This window comes from Fistularia commersonii, chromosome 24 (assembly GCF_037954325.1).
Source record: "Fistularia commersonii isolate RoL2024-O1a breed Wild chromosome 24, RoL_Fcom_v1.0, whole genome shotgun sequence".
In the NCBI taxonomy this organism is placed as follows: domain Eukaryota; kingdom Metazoa; phylum Chordata; class Actinopteri; order Syngnathiformes; family Fistulariidae; genus Fistularia; species Fistularia commersonii.
In genome coordinates, this window is record NC_141307.1 from 1,374,832 (window position 1) to 1,390,152 (window position 15,321).

The 15,321-nt window shown below is 44.6% G+C and overlaps 2 protein-coding genes across 2 annotated transcripts; both read left to right on the forward strand.

The window, feature by feature from the left end:
• Nucleotides 1-440: 440 nt before the first annotated feature.
• Nucleotides 441-10,484, forward strand: LOC147219601 (tyrosine-protein kinase STYK1-like). Its single transcript, XM_086171627.1, has 10 exons — nucleotides 441-536; nucleotides 3,254-3,309; nucleotides 5,482-5,709; nucleotides 5,819-6,016; nucleotides 6,770-6,951; nucleotides 7,035-7,115; nucleotides 7,193-7,413; nucleotides 8,846-8,886; nucleotides 8,977-9,073; nucleotides 9,151-10,484. Exons 2-10 carry the CDS (start codon nucleotides 3,255-3,257, stop codon nucleotides 9,344-9,346), a joined length of 1,299 nt encoding a protein of 432 aa, XP_086027753.1. The 5' UTR covers nucleotides 441-536; nucleotide 3,254; the 3' UTR covers nucleotides 9,347-10,484.
• A 1,079-nt stretch (nucleotides 10,485-11,563) lies between these two features.
• vamp1a (vesicle associated membrane protein 1a) lies at nucleotides 11,564-15,297 on the forward strand. The gene is made up of 5 exons (XM_086171628.1): nucleotides 11,564-11,590; nucleotides 12,499-12,628; nucleotides 13,365-13,523; nucleotides 14,377-14,428; nucleotides 14,663-15,297. Coding segments are annotated over exons 1-5 (360 nt in total). The 5' UTR covers nucleotides 11,564-11,588; the 3' UTR covers nucleotides 14,680-15,297.
• Nucleotides 15,298-15,321: the final 24 nt, after the last annotated feature.

The window sequence follows — 15,321 nt, forward strand, 5'->3', positions numbered from 1 at the left end:
GATGTAACTCTGAGACTTCACAGAACAAACAGCAGGGAGGAATAAAAGAAATAAATCAAGTCTGAGGAGGGTGTGGGAGATAGAGCGGGTGAAAAGTCATGGCTGCTCCTCTCACACACACACACACACACACACACACACACACACACACATACGCACACACAGACAATTTGACTGTCTTGTATTTCAATCTTGTTGTTGATCTGCTAATATTAGCATTAACAGCAACACACACGTGCATAGATGTTCACACACAAGTGCGTCCAGATGCACAAACACACACACACACACATGCACGCTTATCCTCAAATGCACACACCCAAACTCACACAGCCACACTTACTTTTAGATGCACACACACACTGGGCTGATAAAGCCGCGGGGGCGGGGCTTACGTGGGGTGTGTCCCGGCCGCCGGCCTCCGCAACACACACTCCTGTGTTTGGTGACGTTGGGAAACATGAATTTATCTGAGAGCGTGGGGCTTCCATGGCGAGGAAGACGAGGAGACGGGCACCCCGCTGACACCTGAGCAGGTAGTAACACACACACACACACACACACACACGATGGCTTTTTCACACATAGAAATATGCTGACATTTCAAGAGTAAATACGAGAAGTAAATTCTTGCAAATAAATGGGAAAAATAGATGAAAAACAAGAAAAATTGAAAATAAATTAGAAATGATGGAAAATGTATTTTTAAATAAAAAAAAAATTTTGGAGATTTATTATCATTCTTCAATCATAAGGCCTTCTTTTCTGTTAAATATCAGTTGTGTGTATGAAACTGAATCCTAACTCCGCAATCAAACCATCCTGGTTGACCTTTGCTCTATAATGGTTTTATAAGTAAAAAAACTACTTTACATTGTGTTTTTTGGCTGCCAGGTACGTGCCTGTTCTAAGCAGTAGAGTTGATGCAGTCTGTTCACACCCCTGCAAGCTGTTAAAGCGCGTGTTTGTCAAGCAGGTGTCGGTGATGATGGCGGCCAGAACAATGCAGACAAACCGGTGGGGCAAAATCCTGCCAGTGTGTATGTGTGTGTGTGTGTGCGCACACGCGAGAGTGTGTGAAATCACAAAAATGCTGACATACCGGCGTGACTTTCGAAGGTCCCTTTGACCAGGGATCAGGGAGGATGCTGGCAGGACCTCCGGCCACCAGGGGGCGCCAGAGTTCAAACTGCAGCTTCTCTCCCTTAAGTCAAACTCAAGGCTCGAGGGCCAAAAGTGGTTCGCCGCCTCATTTTATGTGCCCTGCAGGAACGTTTAAAAGGTCTGATTGTCTTAAAATAAGTCAAACACAAGCGTTGATCAGAGGCTACATTTCCCACAAATCATGCCGATCATGTTAAGACAAGAAACTTTACTGGGGAAATGCCTTTGTCGCAGCAGCGGAACAGTTATGTCAAGAAAAAAGGAAATATATATGAATAGAAAGGCAGAAGATGGGTGAGGAAGTGAGATTGTGGAAGCAGTACAGTTGCACTCAATTCACAGTGCAGGTGAATTGAGAAATACAAATTATCCCTAAATGTCCAGGAAGAGAAAAGTTGTTGCAGATAGGAGGCGAATACATGTTTGAGTGAAAATGTGATTCGTCTTTTGTGTTACGAGGCAGCGTCGGTTGTCAAAGAGTAAAATATCCACGTCCAAACATGGAGCTAAGTATGCTAAAGTTAGCCTTGCAGAAAAACAACAAATTGGGCAAGAATTAAAGGCCAAACTACCACATAAGCAGAATGAGTTCTTCCCAAAACACTGCAGCAGTGAAAGCTAGCTTTGGATCTGAGCAACTTGTAAACTTTTTTTTTTTACATCTATGCAAATGCAACGTTTTGGATTTGAATTAGTTATTTAACAGTGAGTAGTTACATTGATACTTTTTCTAGGACACCCCTGCTTTAAAAAGTATCCATCAGATGGTTTTAGAGCGAGTGATACGAGGGAAAAAATGAAAATAAAAAATAGAACGAGACATTGGCAAGAAACTCATATCCGTGCTTGTGCACACACGTGTTGCACGCTTGGAATTCACCACTTCAGTATATCATTGAGAAAATATGATGGAGTCTTATTTTCATTGTCTTTCATACACCTTTATATAAATATATGTACACACACAAAAAAAAAAATCCACACAGACCTAATTGTCAGCTTCTGCATCACTATGGAAACAGTATTTGTCCCTCTGTGTTGCAGGTCATGTGACCCTGCCTCCTTTTTAACCCCCAAAACACACACACACACATACTTGTTAAACAAATCAGCCGTGACTTGACCAACACAAAGATGACCGCTGTGGTGAGCAGGGCGATTCCTTTTGAGTTTATCTGCGAGGCGGCGTGAAAAGAAGCGAGAACAAACAGGGAAGCCTGGAGCAGACGGGGAGCAGCAGCTCGGGACCTCCGAGGAGGGTCTGCGTTGACCTTTTGGGGTCAAAGGTCGCCGAATCTGCAGGAATCATCTGCCAGGGCGTGACCTCTGACTCGGCACCTTCAACATACTTGTTCTCCGTCACGTTCTTCCTCCTCCGGAGAACATATGTCTGAATTCCCCCCTTCATCATGGCTTCTTTCAAGTAACCATGGTGACAACAACAAAACAGGAAGCTAATGATGTAGCATTAGCTCGATAGTGTAGCTTTTTTTGCACAAAGCATGCACACTCAGCACAAAGCAGGGAATATGACGTGTAGTGAACAAACCCTCAAGAGAAACCCTGGGAAAGTATTCAACAGGGATGATAAAAAAGGCGTTGAGAGACGGAGATGGTCAGACAAAACCAAAGCTAAGACGAGGAAATATGAGGAAGCGTATGTAGCGCTTAGCTTCACTGTGACAACGGTGGGAGACGAGGAAAGACCGCTGTGTTTACGGTCTAGGGACAGCGTGGAGACAAATAAATGAAAGACATTACACCCCGTTTAAGCAGATAAGCCGCTTGCGTTTTTTCCTCAGCAAAAACATGCCAAATATTGGCAACAATCCGTAAACCAGCAAAGACTATTATGTCAATAAATGCTAATAGTTATTCTTTGTTGCAAGTAGATATGTTTCTTTTCTGTTAATAAGTTCTGCAGAAGTGTACACAGATCAATTTTATGGACAAATGATAATATTTATGGTTGCCTCTTCCTAGGGGGGCCCCAGGAAGAGCCCAAAAACAGTCAGCAAGTTCATAAAATCAATTTGTTTGAGCGAGAGCGTGTGATTGACAGCTGACCTCTGTTTGTCTTCGTCCCCAGGATGTCGACAAACTCGACGGAGGACGATGTTTGCGCCCCGGACGACAACCTCTGCAGTAAGAACTCCACCCGCAGGGAATGAAGGGGTTAATGTTTCACTCACAAACACAGAGAAGTGATGCCTGCATTAGTTAAATAAACTAAAATATTTGCAAGAGATACACAGAGATGTTTGGGTCATGGACAGAGGAGGGATCATGAACGACCCATTCTTTCACAAATGTATGTAAAAATGTATGATTGAAAACACTTGTGTCCATGACAGTGATGGGAACTATTCCTATTATTCCTATTATTTGGATGGATGAGCCAATAGTTTTGGCCATGTAGTGTCTGACTAACAGTTTAAAACGGGCAGGAAATAAATCAGAAAGAAATAGATATCAGAAAAAGGAATATTTTCTGAAAAGTGTTAGGAAGCATGCAATAGTTATAAAATAATAAACTAAAATATGTGTGAGAAATATATCCATCACTTCATCCTGCCAATAAACACAAAGCACATGACTGACATAAGTCACAGCATATGCATGCACGTGTAAGGAATGCTCTGATGCTAATAGCTAGCCGGAGACAGTGGCAGGATAAGGATGCATCATCCCGCTAAGCGGCTCCAGAATTCATGGAGCAGATCCGCCGAGAAGTTGTTGTTTCTCAGGTAACGTGACGGGAGGTCCGTTACTCCTCCTTCCTCTTCAAGTTTCCTGGCGGCGCCGCTGTTTAGCAATGCAGCTAGTGCCCGGTTAGCCACTGGACATGTCATTAAGAGGCTGCTTAGTACCGAGGAAATGACGCCATCTAGCTGCAAACTAATTAGCTGCTAACTAGCGACGACAGCAGGTAACTAACCTCTGATGTGTAACTGATTCGCCATGCAGGTAGCAGTAGCGCTGTTGCACTTTTATGAAGGCACAATGATAGCTAGCGAGCCAGCTACTGGATAGTGATACTTGTTAGTATAGTATCTATGAAGACGGGGTTTATAACGATGCAGTTACTGAATTGTGACGGTGAGTAGCGGAGTGTTGAAGAGAGGCGGTAATAAGCTTAGCAGGTTTGTAGCTGTGTAGCTTGTTAGCAGCGCCCCTTTGATAAGCGAGGATACTTAGAAAGAAGGTGACTTTGCAATGGTGGTAGCTAATCTTGAGTGTTTTTTAGCCGTGACAGAAGCCACAGCCGTGTATTTGTTGACAGTGATGCTTGTTAGCCACGTATAGTTAATGGGTAAGCTAGTAGCAGTGAGACTTGTTAGTAAGGCATTGTCGAAAAACGGGATAGCTAGTGAGGCAGTGACTCAGTAGTGATGGCAGGTAGCAGGGGGTCTAGTTAGCGATTAGCAGTGACAGCTCTGTACCTTTCAGCACTGCGTCTTTTAATAAGTGAATAAACTTTAGTCATTATGTTATTTAGTTAACACTAGTTAATAACAGAAGCTACTCAGTTGTGACAGAGTTAGCCTTTTCTGCTTGTGACTCTTGTTTGCTTGGAATTTATCAATGAGGATAACTCATGACTCAGCTATTTGGCAGTGACACTTGTTAGCGGGGACAGCTAGCGAGGCAATTACTGAAGTGGCACGTTTTAGCTCAAATGTTGGGAAAGCTAGTGAGCCAAGTACTTAATAGTGACAGTATGGAACAGTTTCTGCCAAGCAGAGTAATAAGCAAAGCGTGTGACAGCTTGTTAGCAATGCAGCTTCTGCAGAGAAGATGCTCTGAAAGGTACCTAGCAGGGATAATAGCTAATGCTAGGATCTATTTCGGCATGACAAAATTAGCAAAGGGGATAGCAACAGTGTATTAGCAATGATGCTTGTTAGCCTGCTAGCAAGGAGAGCTAGGCAGCTCCTTGGCGGTAATGGCTGGTAGCATAGCAGCTAATAAGCAGAGGATCTAATTCGCAAGCAGCTGTATAGCTTTTCGGAAATGAAGAAACAAATCGAAAGCTACGCAACAGTAAGTGTAGCTAATTCTTAAAGCTAGAGACAGAATTACCAAAACAGGAGCAACGATGTAGCTCTTAACAGTGTGCGCTTGTTAGCGAGCATTAGTGTGGCTACTGGCAGTGATGCTTGCTGGCACACAATCTCACTTACGCAAGCTGCTGAGCAGTGAGCTTCTGCTTCCATGCAGTTCCTGCTAGAATAAATTTGGACTCTGTTATTAATTTTCCCGTAAACAATTGTGGACTGTTCCATCTTTTACTCATAGACTATTTATTTCTGTTAGCCGTCCGCAGGCACCAGCTGGCAGTGATTATCGTCCCCTCGCTGCTCCTCGGCTCCACCCTGCTCATCCTGGTGGTGCTGCTGTCCCTCAGATTCTGTCCCAGACAGAGGCGGGCCAGAGCCCGGACCAGGACCAGGACCAGGACTAGAGCCAGGGCCACTGGCCCCCTGCCGCACCTCAGCTCCTCACACAGACAGACACAACGGCGCCACCTCCATGGCATCGACGGTGAGCGGCTCAGATCGACGAATTGAAACAAAACAACAACAAATACTCCAACATGGAGATTAGCTTTGCTTGGACGGCGCCGCTCATCTTCCTATCTGTGGCTCTGCAGCGCCCCCCGGCCTGGACCCCCTGGAACACGAGGCGCTGCCCATGTCGGCTCGAGCGCCGGCGGTGCGGGAGATAACAAGCGGCGGGTTCGGACCCGTCAGTGCTCTTCCGCTGAGCTTCTCCAACCTTCCCGGCGGCTCCGTCAGCCTGCTGCGAGGACACCTGCGGGGCAAGGCCGTCGTCCTACGGGTGCTGAGAGGTGATTCACAGTCGTCCCGTTTCTAGTTTCAATGACGCTCCTTTGTATTCGATACAGTAATGTCTTGACTTGAGTTGGATTTGTTCCGTCACCAAACTCGCATTACCTGCTGTATTTTTTGCACTTAAAGGTGCACTTAAAATCCTTACATTTCCTCAAAAATCAGCCGTTCGCCTTATAATCCGGAACTCTCGTTGTGCTGACTGACCTCCAACCAATGTTATGTGGCACCCGATGCTGAAAGATCCGTCAAAATGTTTTAGTGCGACGCTGGGAAGCAACCGAGCCGCTCATGGGGACGTTGCATTAAACCCTGTCATTTGTTGAATATGGGTTGCAACGTCAGATATTGTTAGGAAACTCAATTTGGAGTGCTGGAATACAACATTATTGGCTAACTTCAGGTGTCCGCTGTCGCTGGCAACCATAAACTAATCAGAGAACAGTACGTAGCCCGCTTACCGGCACTTTTTCTAATAGCTGTACTGTGCTTCAACAGAATATTACTGAGGACCCCCAAAAATGGCACCCGTTAAGAGACATGTTTACAAAGCAGAATTCAAACTCAAGGCGATCAGTCCCGCAGTGTTAGTGAGCACTGGTGTGGCTACTGGCAGTGACGCTTGCTAGCACGGACACTAACTTGAGCGAGCTGCTGAGCAGTGAGCTTCTGCTTCCACGCACTTCCTGCTAGAATAAGTCGTTAGTCGAGGTTTCGACGCGCTGTATATGTGTAACATTCCCGCCGTGCAGAAACGGCGAGCGGCGACGAGCAGCAGCATTTCCTGGGCTTCGCCTCCTTCCTGTCGGGGCTGGGGTCGTGCCCCTTCATCCCCGCCCTGCTCGGCGTGGTGTCGGCGCGTCCGCCGCTGACGCTGGTCGTGGAGGAGCTGCAGCGGCGTGACCTGCTGGGCTTCCTGTGGAGATGCAGGCAGGTGTGAAGAAACAGATGTAGTTGCTTCAGCCGAGGCTGTCGCTTCACCTCCACCTGTCTGAAACACCTTGTGGTTCCTTGAAGGACAACTCCGGCGCAGAGGGGTCATGCGACCTGACGGAGAAGAGGATCTTCATCATGGCGGCACAAGTGGCGTCCGCTCTGGTCGGTCGTCTCTTCACTCCACGCCGTCCCAGATTCGACGAAGCGATTCAATAAAAGTTCTCCGCTCTGTCCTCCAGGACTTCCTGCACGGCCGACGCTGCCTTCACGGCAACCTGGGGGCTCGTAGCGTCCTGGTGGCCGGCGACCTGACGGCAAAGCTGTGGGGTCTGGGCGCCGCCTACCGCCGGGGCGCGTCCAGCCGGCGCTGGGAGCCGGGGGAAGCGGAGCACGTGGAGATGAGGAAGTGGCAGGCGCCGGAGGTTCTGGCCCGGACGGGGTTCAGCGAATGCAGCGACGTGTGAGTCCTCCAGTGCAGCGGCCTCCAACCCACGTGGATCAATTAGAACCGGGCCGCACAAGAAATAATCAAGTACCGTAATTTTCGGATGATAAGCCGCGACTTTTTCACGTAAACAACGCTGCGGCTCATATATGGACTTTTTTTTTGGAGGGGCTAACGAGCTTCACGCCACTAAAACATTTCTCCGCGTCACATCGGACCGATGAAATGACCGGGAAATTCTGAGTCCGTTCAACTCCGACACCGAAGAAGACGACTGACGGTTTTAGTGCGCAGGAAGAAGCTAAAGATAGCGATGGGCTTATATTGAGGTGCGCTTAATAGTCCGGAAATTACGGTATTTCCGTCGGATTTATTTACCGAGTCCCAACAATCTTTATTTTGAAAAATCTCTCGGTTACATCTGGGTCACTTGAGCGCCAAAAATGTAAAAACAGACGTCAGACAGAAAGTTTGTTTTCGAAGGGGAAAAGTTGGATCCACACAGTGGATTCACGATTATTATTATTATTACAATATAAACAATCTATGTGTACCTTAACCCCCCCCCCGGTCTGCGGTAACATTGTCAAGCGTTGACAATGAAAAGATACATAAAAATCATGAATTACTTTTTTGAAATAAAAATGCAGTTCTTAGATTGTCTGCTGGGCTGCACTGTTTTAGCAACACGGCACGACTCGATGTGACTCACAACTTAAAGCAGATGACAGCAATGCAGTAAGAACAAGTAATATTACTTGTGGAAACATTTGTTACTAGTTGGAACGAATTGTGGGAACTTGTTATTGTACAATTGAAAGTTTTATTGAGTGGATTTTTCTTTTATGAGTAAGAACAAGTAGTACTACTTGCAGGTACAAGTTTTCCGACTTGAAGAAACCTTTTTTTTTTTTTTTTGTCCCCGTTAGGAACAAGTTCAATCACTTTTTGGAGGATGTTTTGTTTCGAGTGGGAGAAAAGTGTGATTTGTGGGAACCAGTTTTGTTGCCAGTAAGAACAAATCTTATGTTCTTAAAAAATACGTATATCTGTTATCTAGTAAAGAGAGATTTTTTTTTTATCACATTGTTCTCATAAAAGGACCAACTTGTTCCCAGCGGAAAGATAAATCTTCCTGGACCGAAAATATTCTCGTTAAAATAATGTTTTCGTACTTTCGGTGACTTTACGCGACAATAACAAAAGATATAAAAATAGCAGTCGTACTTTTTAGGGTAAAGTCTCACCTCTTTCCTTCGAAAATCCCCACATGTTGGGATTTATGTACCGAAACATCTTGTCAATATTTAACATTTGATATGAAAACAAACCAGAAGCGACGGAGGAACCTGGAAGAACTCGTTCTCCGACATCCTCTCGCCGAAGAAACAGCGTCTTCTCCGTCTATCCGAATGTCTCCCGCTAACAAGCTTGTGTCCGTCCACAGCTGGTCCTTCGGGATCCTGCTCTACGAGATGGTCACGCTGGGTGGGTTCTCGCCGTCCTTCTTCTCGCCGTCTCCTCCTCATCGCCTCGTGAAACCCGTGCGCTGACGCCGACCCCTTCCTCCCCGCGCAGGAGACCCACCCTTCCCCGAGATCTTGGCCACCGACGTCCTGCGGCATCTCCAGCGTGGAGGCCGCCTGAGGAGGCCGACCCACTGCTCCGCCTCCCTGTGAGGAGAAACCGCGTTTGATTTTCCAAAATATTGCGATCGAATGAGATGTTTGACGTTTGACCTCTGACCTGCAGCTTCTCCGTGGTGACGTCCTGCTGCCAGCGGAGCCCCGAGCGTCGGCCCTCGGCCGCCGAGCTGGTCCGGAAGCTTCAGGGCGCCGAGCGCTCGGCCGACGGCACGACGGTCCTCCGCGCGCCCCGACCCGTGGACATGGAGGCGTACCTGCGCGAGGCGGGGTACGGCGAGGCCTACAACTACGCCGTGCTCTGATTGGCCAAAAGCTCTGGTCTCGGCGGACAGTCGTTTGGAACGCCGGCGATGCAGGAGGAGCTTCCGGGTTCTCCGGGTTCCTCCCGCGGTCCAAAAAGTCTGGAGGTTCATCGAGACTCCGGGGTGAATTTCTGAGGTCACGGTTTCACGCAAAGGAGTATTTAATTACTGTATTTTTCGGACGATAAGTCGCACTTTTTTTCACGGTTTCTCTGGTCCTAATACACTGTTCCAAAAAATAAAGGGAACCCATTCTAGATGTGAAGGAACTCTATTGAAATACTTTTTCTTTACATAGTCGAATGTGTTGACAACAAAATGATGAATGGAAATGAAAAGTATGAACCCGTGGAGGTCTGGACTCCAAATGAAAGTGTAAAAACACACTCCAGGTTGATCCAATATTGATGTCATGTCCTTAAAACAAGTTAAAAACACACAATTGTGACGGATTTGGAATTCCATTGTGTTGTTTAAATGTCCCCTTTATTTTTTGGAAGATATAAATGGTAATTTCACATGTTTGTTATTTTTTGTTACCGGAGGAACTTCTCGGTGCGACGGACTCTTCATTATGTATTTTTTTGGCTGGTGCGACTTGTACTCCGGAAAATACTAATATTTTTTGAAAAAAACGTATTTAATTTTGAAAATTTAGAATACTTCATGGAGGACATGCGACAAAAATACTTAGCACTTCCTGTACAATGCATACTACTACATGTACTTTACATAGTACTATGTACTACTACTACACCTACTACTGCTGAATCATTTCTGTTGCAAGAACAGGAAGTTGAGTATTTGATGTTGCGTCCGGAGAGGAGCAACAGCGCCCCCTGGTGGAGCGGATGTGCAGGACAACCACGTCAGGAGGTTCAAGATCGAGTTTAAACCCCAAGAAGGTAGTATTTAAAATACACTAGTTTCTGAATGATTTGTAAAAATAAAGCGCTTTGTGTCTTGTATGCATGTTGGAAAAGAAGGACGTTGGTTCAAATCCACTTTGTATTTAATACTCAGTTCTATGTATTTCTAAAGCTTAAATTAAGAAAACCAGATGTAGGTTAGCGGTCCATGGTGGTCTGCGTGGCTTCCAGGCAGGGATGAAACGTAAAACAATAAACAATTGTTTCCTATTTTCTGACTCCAACCTTCTCTACAGGAAAAACACTCGTATAAATATACACATACACTAGCTAGCTAGCTAGCTGACCAGCTTGACACTTTTTTTTGTTTGCATGTAAAGTTTTGTGTGTAAGGATAAAAACAAGAAAACCATATTTTAACTCACCAGCTCAGAAGGTGAAAGTCCTGCGTTAAGTTCTGGAGAGTCGATCGATTCATCCACAACGGGAGACGGTTCAAGTCCACCTTGGTTTTCTTCTTTTACATTGGGCTTTTCCCTTTTCCATCAACCCCATTCTCTGTATCCTCCTCTCTCACACCAGCTACCTTCACATCCTCTCTCACTGCGTCTAAATCTTCTCCACCTTCAACCTTCTACCCAGATCTTCACCATGGTTTGGACATGAACAGAGTCCAAGCCATCTCAGTCATCACTTTTTCCTCAGTCATACATGTCCTGCACTCCTATGACACAATTCTTCTTTTCCCTTCAGGGGAACCTTCTCCATCCAACCCTATTCTCTGGATCCTCCTCTCTCACTCCATCCATCAATCTTCTCTTAGGTCTTCCTCTAGACCTCCAATGCCAGCATCCATTTACCAATAAATTCCCTGTCCCTTGTCTGTCCATCACCCAACCATCTGTCTGACTTGATCTCCAAAATAGAACCTCAGCATCTTTTGGTCAATGTTGTTGTTTGCAGATCATCTCACCAGAGTCTCCTCCACCTTTCCTTTCATTCTGGCTGATCGTCTTCTACCTCTTCATACTCCTGACTCTCTTCCCCACCCATTTCAACCTTCTTGAACTCATCTCTTCACCTCTTCCACGTATATAAAAATATAAACACACACACACACACACACATACACTCTGTACACGAAAGGACCTGCGCTGAGTTTAGAACATCTGCAACCACAAGGTGAATGAGGATGGAGAGAAAAGTCATCCAGTGCATCACACTCTCTCTCTCTCTCTCTCTCTCTCTCTCTCTCTCTCACACACACACTCTCTCACTCACACACACTCTCTCACACACACACACTCTCTCACTCTCCCCTCCCTCTTTCCTCTCGTCCTCTGTCAGATCACCTCTGCCGTCCAGCCGCTGAGATGTGAGTAGCTTCACCTCCTCCGTCGATCCGATCCAGGGGCCTCATTGATGGACGGACCCCGTTTGTGTGTGTCGGAGTGTGTGTGTCTTCGTTTGTGTGTGTGTGTGTGTGTGTGTGTGTAGGGGGTGTTCTCGCGTGTGTGTTGATCCGAGCCTTCAAATCTCTGCTGCACTAATCTGACTCAGTTTTTAGCACAGATGCAGGGAAAACAGTCGTGTGTGTGTGTGTGTGTGTGTGTGTGTTTTGTATAAAAAAGCCCCGAATTGATTCTCAACTATTTGAATTAATTCTGTACTTTACGGATTGTAAGACGGGGATTTGTTTATTATATTTTATTTCAATTCATTTTTTAATATTTTTCTTTGCATATTTTGATTTTTAATCTATTAGACACTAAATCATTTTAAATGTGATTTATATTGAATCTTCAATTTTAATGACAGATTTTATTGTACATCGTTTTGATGCGGCTTTGTTTTATTGATATATTTTCAACCATGGCTTATTATATATTTTTTTCATTTTATATTTTTTTAGTCCCTTTTTAATTGTAGTTTTGATTGTACAATTGATATATTTTACCTTTTATTCGTTTTTATAAACCATTCAATTTTTTTCTATTTGTTTTGTTTCATCACTCTAAATCAGAATTTTCTCCCCAATTTTGGTTTAAAGTGTCATTCAATGCTTGTTTTAGTAACTTTACAAATTTGATGAACTGTAATTCATTTCTTGTAATTTTCTTCCTTTCACTTTTAGTTTTATTGCAAGTGATTTTCCTTCATCAATTTTTTTAATTTAGTTTGTCTGAATTTTATGATTTTTTTATTTTATTTATTTTTTGAATTCCAAAATTAAATTTTAAAATTTTTACACTTTTAAATTGAATTTTTTGTTTTGGCCCCCAGGTCGACCCCAGAGGCATCAGGGGCCCCGGGAGCTCCGGGGGGTTCGGAGGGGGAGGGCGGCCCCCCGGCCCCGGCCCCCAACCTCACCAGCAACAGGCGCCTGCAGCAAACGCAGGCCCAGGTGGACGAGGTCGGTGTGTGTGTGTGTGTGTGTGTGTGTGTGTGTGTGTGTGTGGTCACGCTCACCTGAAAATGAACAGGACATGTGCTGAAAACTCAAAAAGGAAATACATTTTTTTCTTAAAAATAAGTGCAAATAATACAAAACAGAATATGAATTATACATATAAAGTATATTCATGAAATATTATTACAATAGATTATAATAAGAAATATGAGGGAATAAATGATATAAAATGAATAATAATAATAATAATAATGGTGTTTATATACAATATATATATATATAATGTACATACTTTTTAATTCCTCTTCCCTCAGCCGCAGGGAATCTTCAAATCTTTGTACTTAAGACCTTAAAACACTTGATAGCCTTAACATTTACAATTTATATTTTATTGTATTTCTTATTCCCCCTCCTTCCTACTATTATCTATTACTGTTATGTTTTTGCTTGAAACTCTGGCACAACAATTTCCTTCGGGCTAAATAAAGTTGTTCTCATCTCATAAATAATCATGAATGACAAAATAATAATCAGAAAATGCAAAGTTATGACTGATCGATGTAAAATTGAAATAATGTTCACAAATTAAAAATATACAGATATATAGATCATCATCCATAAAGTGATGCGCTGATAAACAGTCATTGAGACGCATAAGATTTATGATAATTGAATAGGTGGTTACCTCCATGTTGTGTGTGGAGGCCCTGACGTTGCTGTGTGTGTGCGTGGTCCTCAGGTGGTGGACATCATGCGCGTCAACGTGGACAAGGTCCTGGAACGCGACCAGAAGCTGTCGGAGCTGGACGACCGCGCCGACGCCCTGCAGGCCGGAGCCTCGCAGTTCGAGAGCAGCGCCGCCAAACTCAAGAACAAGTACTGGTGGAAGAACTGCAAGGTTGGAAACACTCCGACGTTTCGGAGAACCTGGTGTTCTCGGGTTTCCGTGATCTCCGGGTTAAGCTCCGCCCCTTGCGGCGCCTGAACGAAGGTCGTCGCAAACCCGCTAAACTGAACAGTTCGTCCGGAACCGCGCCGAATCAGAAAAGAATCGTTCAAATGATTCAATCCGTTCTGTTGATTCGATTTTTACTTTCAAAAAGTGTTTGCAGAGAACGTTGCGAGAAGGTTCACTATCTCCCTCCAGCCCCTCCATCACATCACATCACTCCATCATCCCTCGCCATCGCCGCAGCTGCCGCGGCTTAGCTCGCAAGCCTCGCCCCGCCGGGCCCGAACCGACCAATCGGAGGCCGTCGCCGGGAGATACGGGATTAGGGTCTGACCAGGAAGTCAGAAGAGAAATCCCAATCTGGATTAGCGGCCGGGGGATTAAGAGGCATCTGGGGAGCGTGACGTAACCCTCCGAGGGTCAGGTGACGCCGCCGCTGGAGAAACAACACCAACCTAACACTTCTTCTGGAACGCGATCGCTTCATTCAACGGGAGGAACCTGAAGCTGCCACAACACACACACACACACACTCTTTTCATCATTCCAAATTAATCCCCCCTTCATTCATTCAACCCCTCCTCACAGAATGATGTGATTTCCTGTTATTGTGTGGATTTGTTCTCACACACACACACTAATAATAATTCGCTAGTAATTTGAGTAAACACAGGAAGTATGTTTTTTTTTCCTCAGATTAAATCCCTAAAATTACAATGGAATAAAATAATATCAATGTAAAGATGGAGTTTGTTTTCATGAGAATAAATAATAAAAATAATTCTCTCCTTCTTTCCAGATGATGATCATCATGGCCATCGTCGGCGTGATTTTTTTTGGCGTTATTTTCTGTGAGTATCACTTTTATTCTTATTACTCTTTAGTATTGAAGTGCTAAAGGTTAACAGTCCAGAGAAGGAGAGCTGGAGAACATCTCAGGTCTCCAGCAGAGGGACAACACATGGTAGATGTTCTGGAGGGGAAAAAAGTCACTGAGATAGTTTGGACGTGGACAGATAATGGAGATGTTGGAGGAAGAAAACAACTACTCTGCACATTTCATGTGAATCTCTCCTCTCTTTCAGTGTATTTCTTCTACTGAGCGGTTCTTCAGGGACGCCTCCGACCCCACGCTCTTCGTCCTCGTCTTCCTCGCTTACCTTCCACAACGCAGAGACAGGAAATGAACCAATGTTTGGCTTCCTTTCAGGGCTTTTGTTTCTTTCAAATGTTTTAACGCGTCATTTAATGTAATAACTTGACTAAAACATTAGTTTAACAAAAGATGTTTTATAATTCAACATAATTCTAGAAAGCTACTATTTATTGTGTGAGCCGTTGAACCTTCTGCTTCCTGTGTGCCCCCTTGTGGTCAAGACTGGAACTGCAACGCTTCACATGGTGACCTCTGACCTCAGTTTGGAGATATGTTCCTTGTTTGTGGTCTGGTGAACCCTCACGCTCTGTGCCCTCGTCCGGCAGACTTATTTTTATCTTCTTTTTTTTTGGGGGATCAGAAAGTGAAAGACGAGGTTGAGTTTTGCAGAAGTTTGAAAATAAAAGCCACGCTTGCGACCGAGACGCGTCTGTGCCCTGATGAAGGTGGGAAAAGAATTTCCTCTCAACTTTTCTGGGATAATTAATTAAAAAAAACTATATATACATTTTTAAATGTAAAAAAAAAGAAAAAAGGGCTCATAGTTTCCACATTTATACAATACTACTGTTTTAAAGCAAGTTCTTT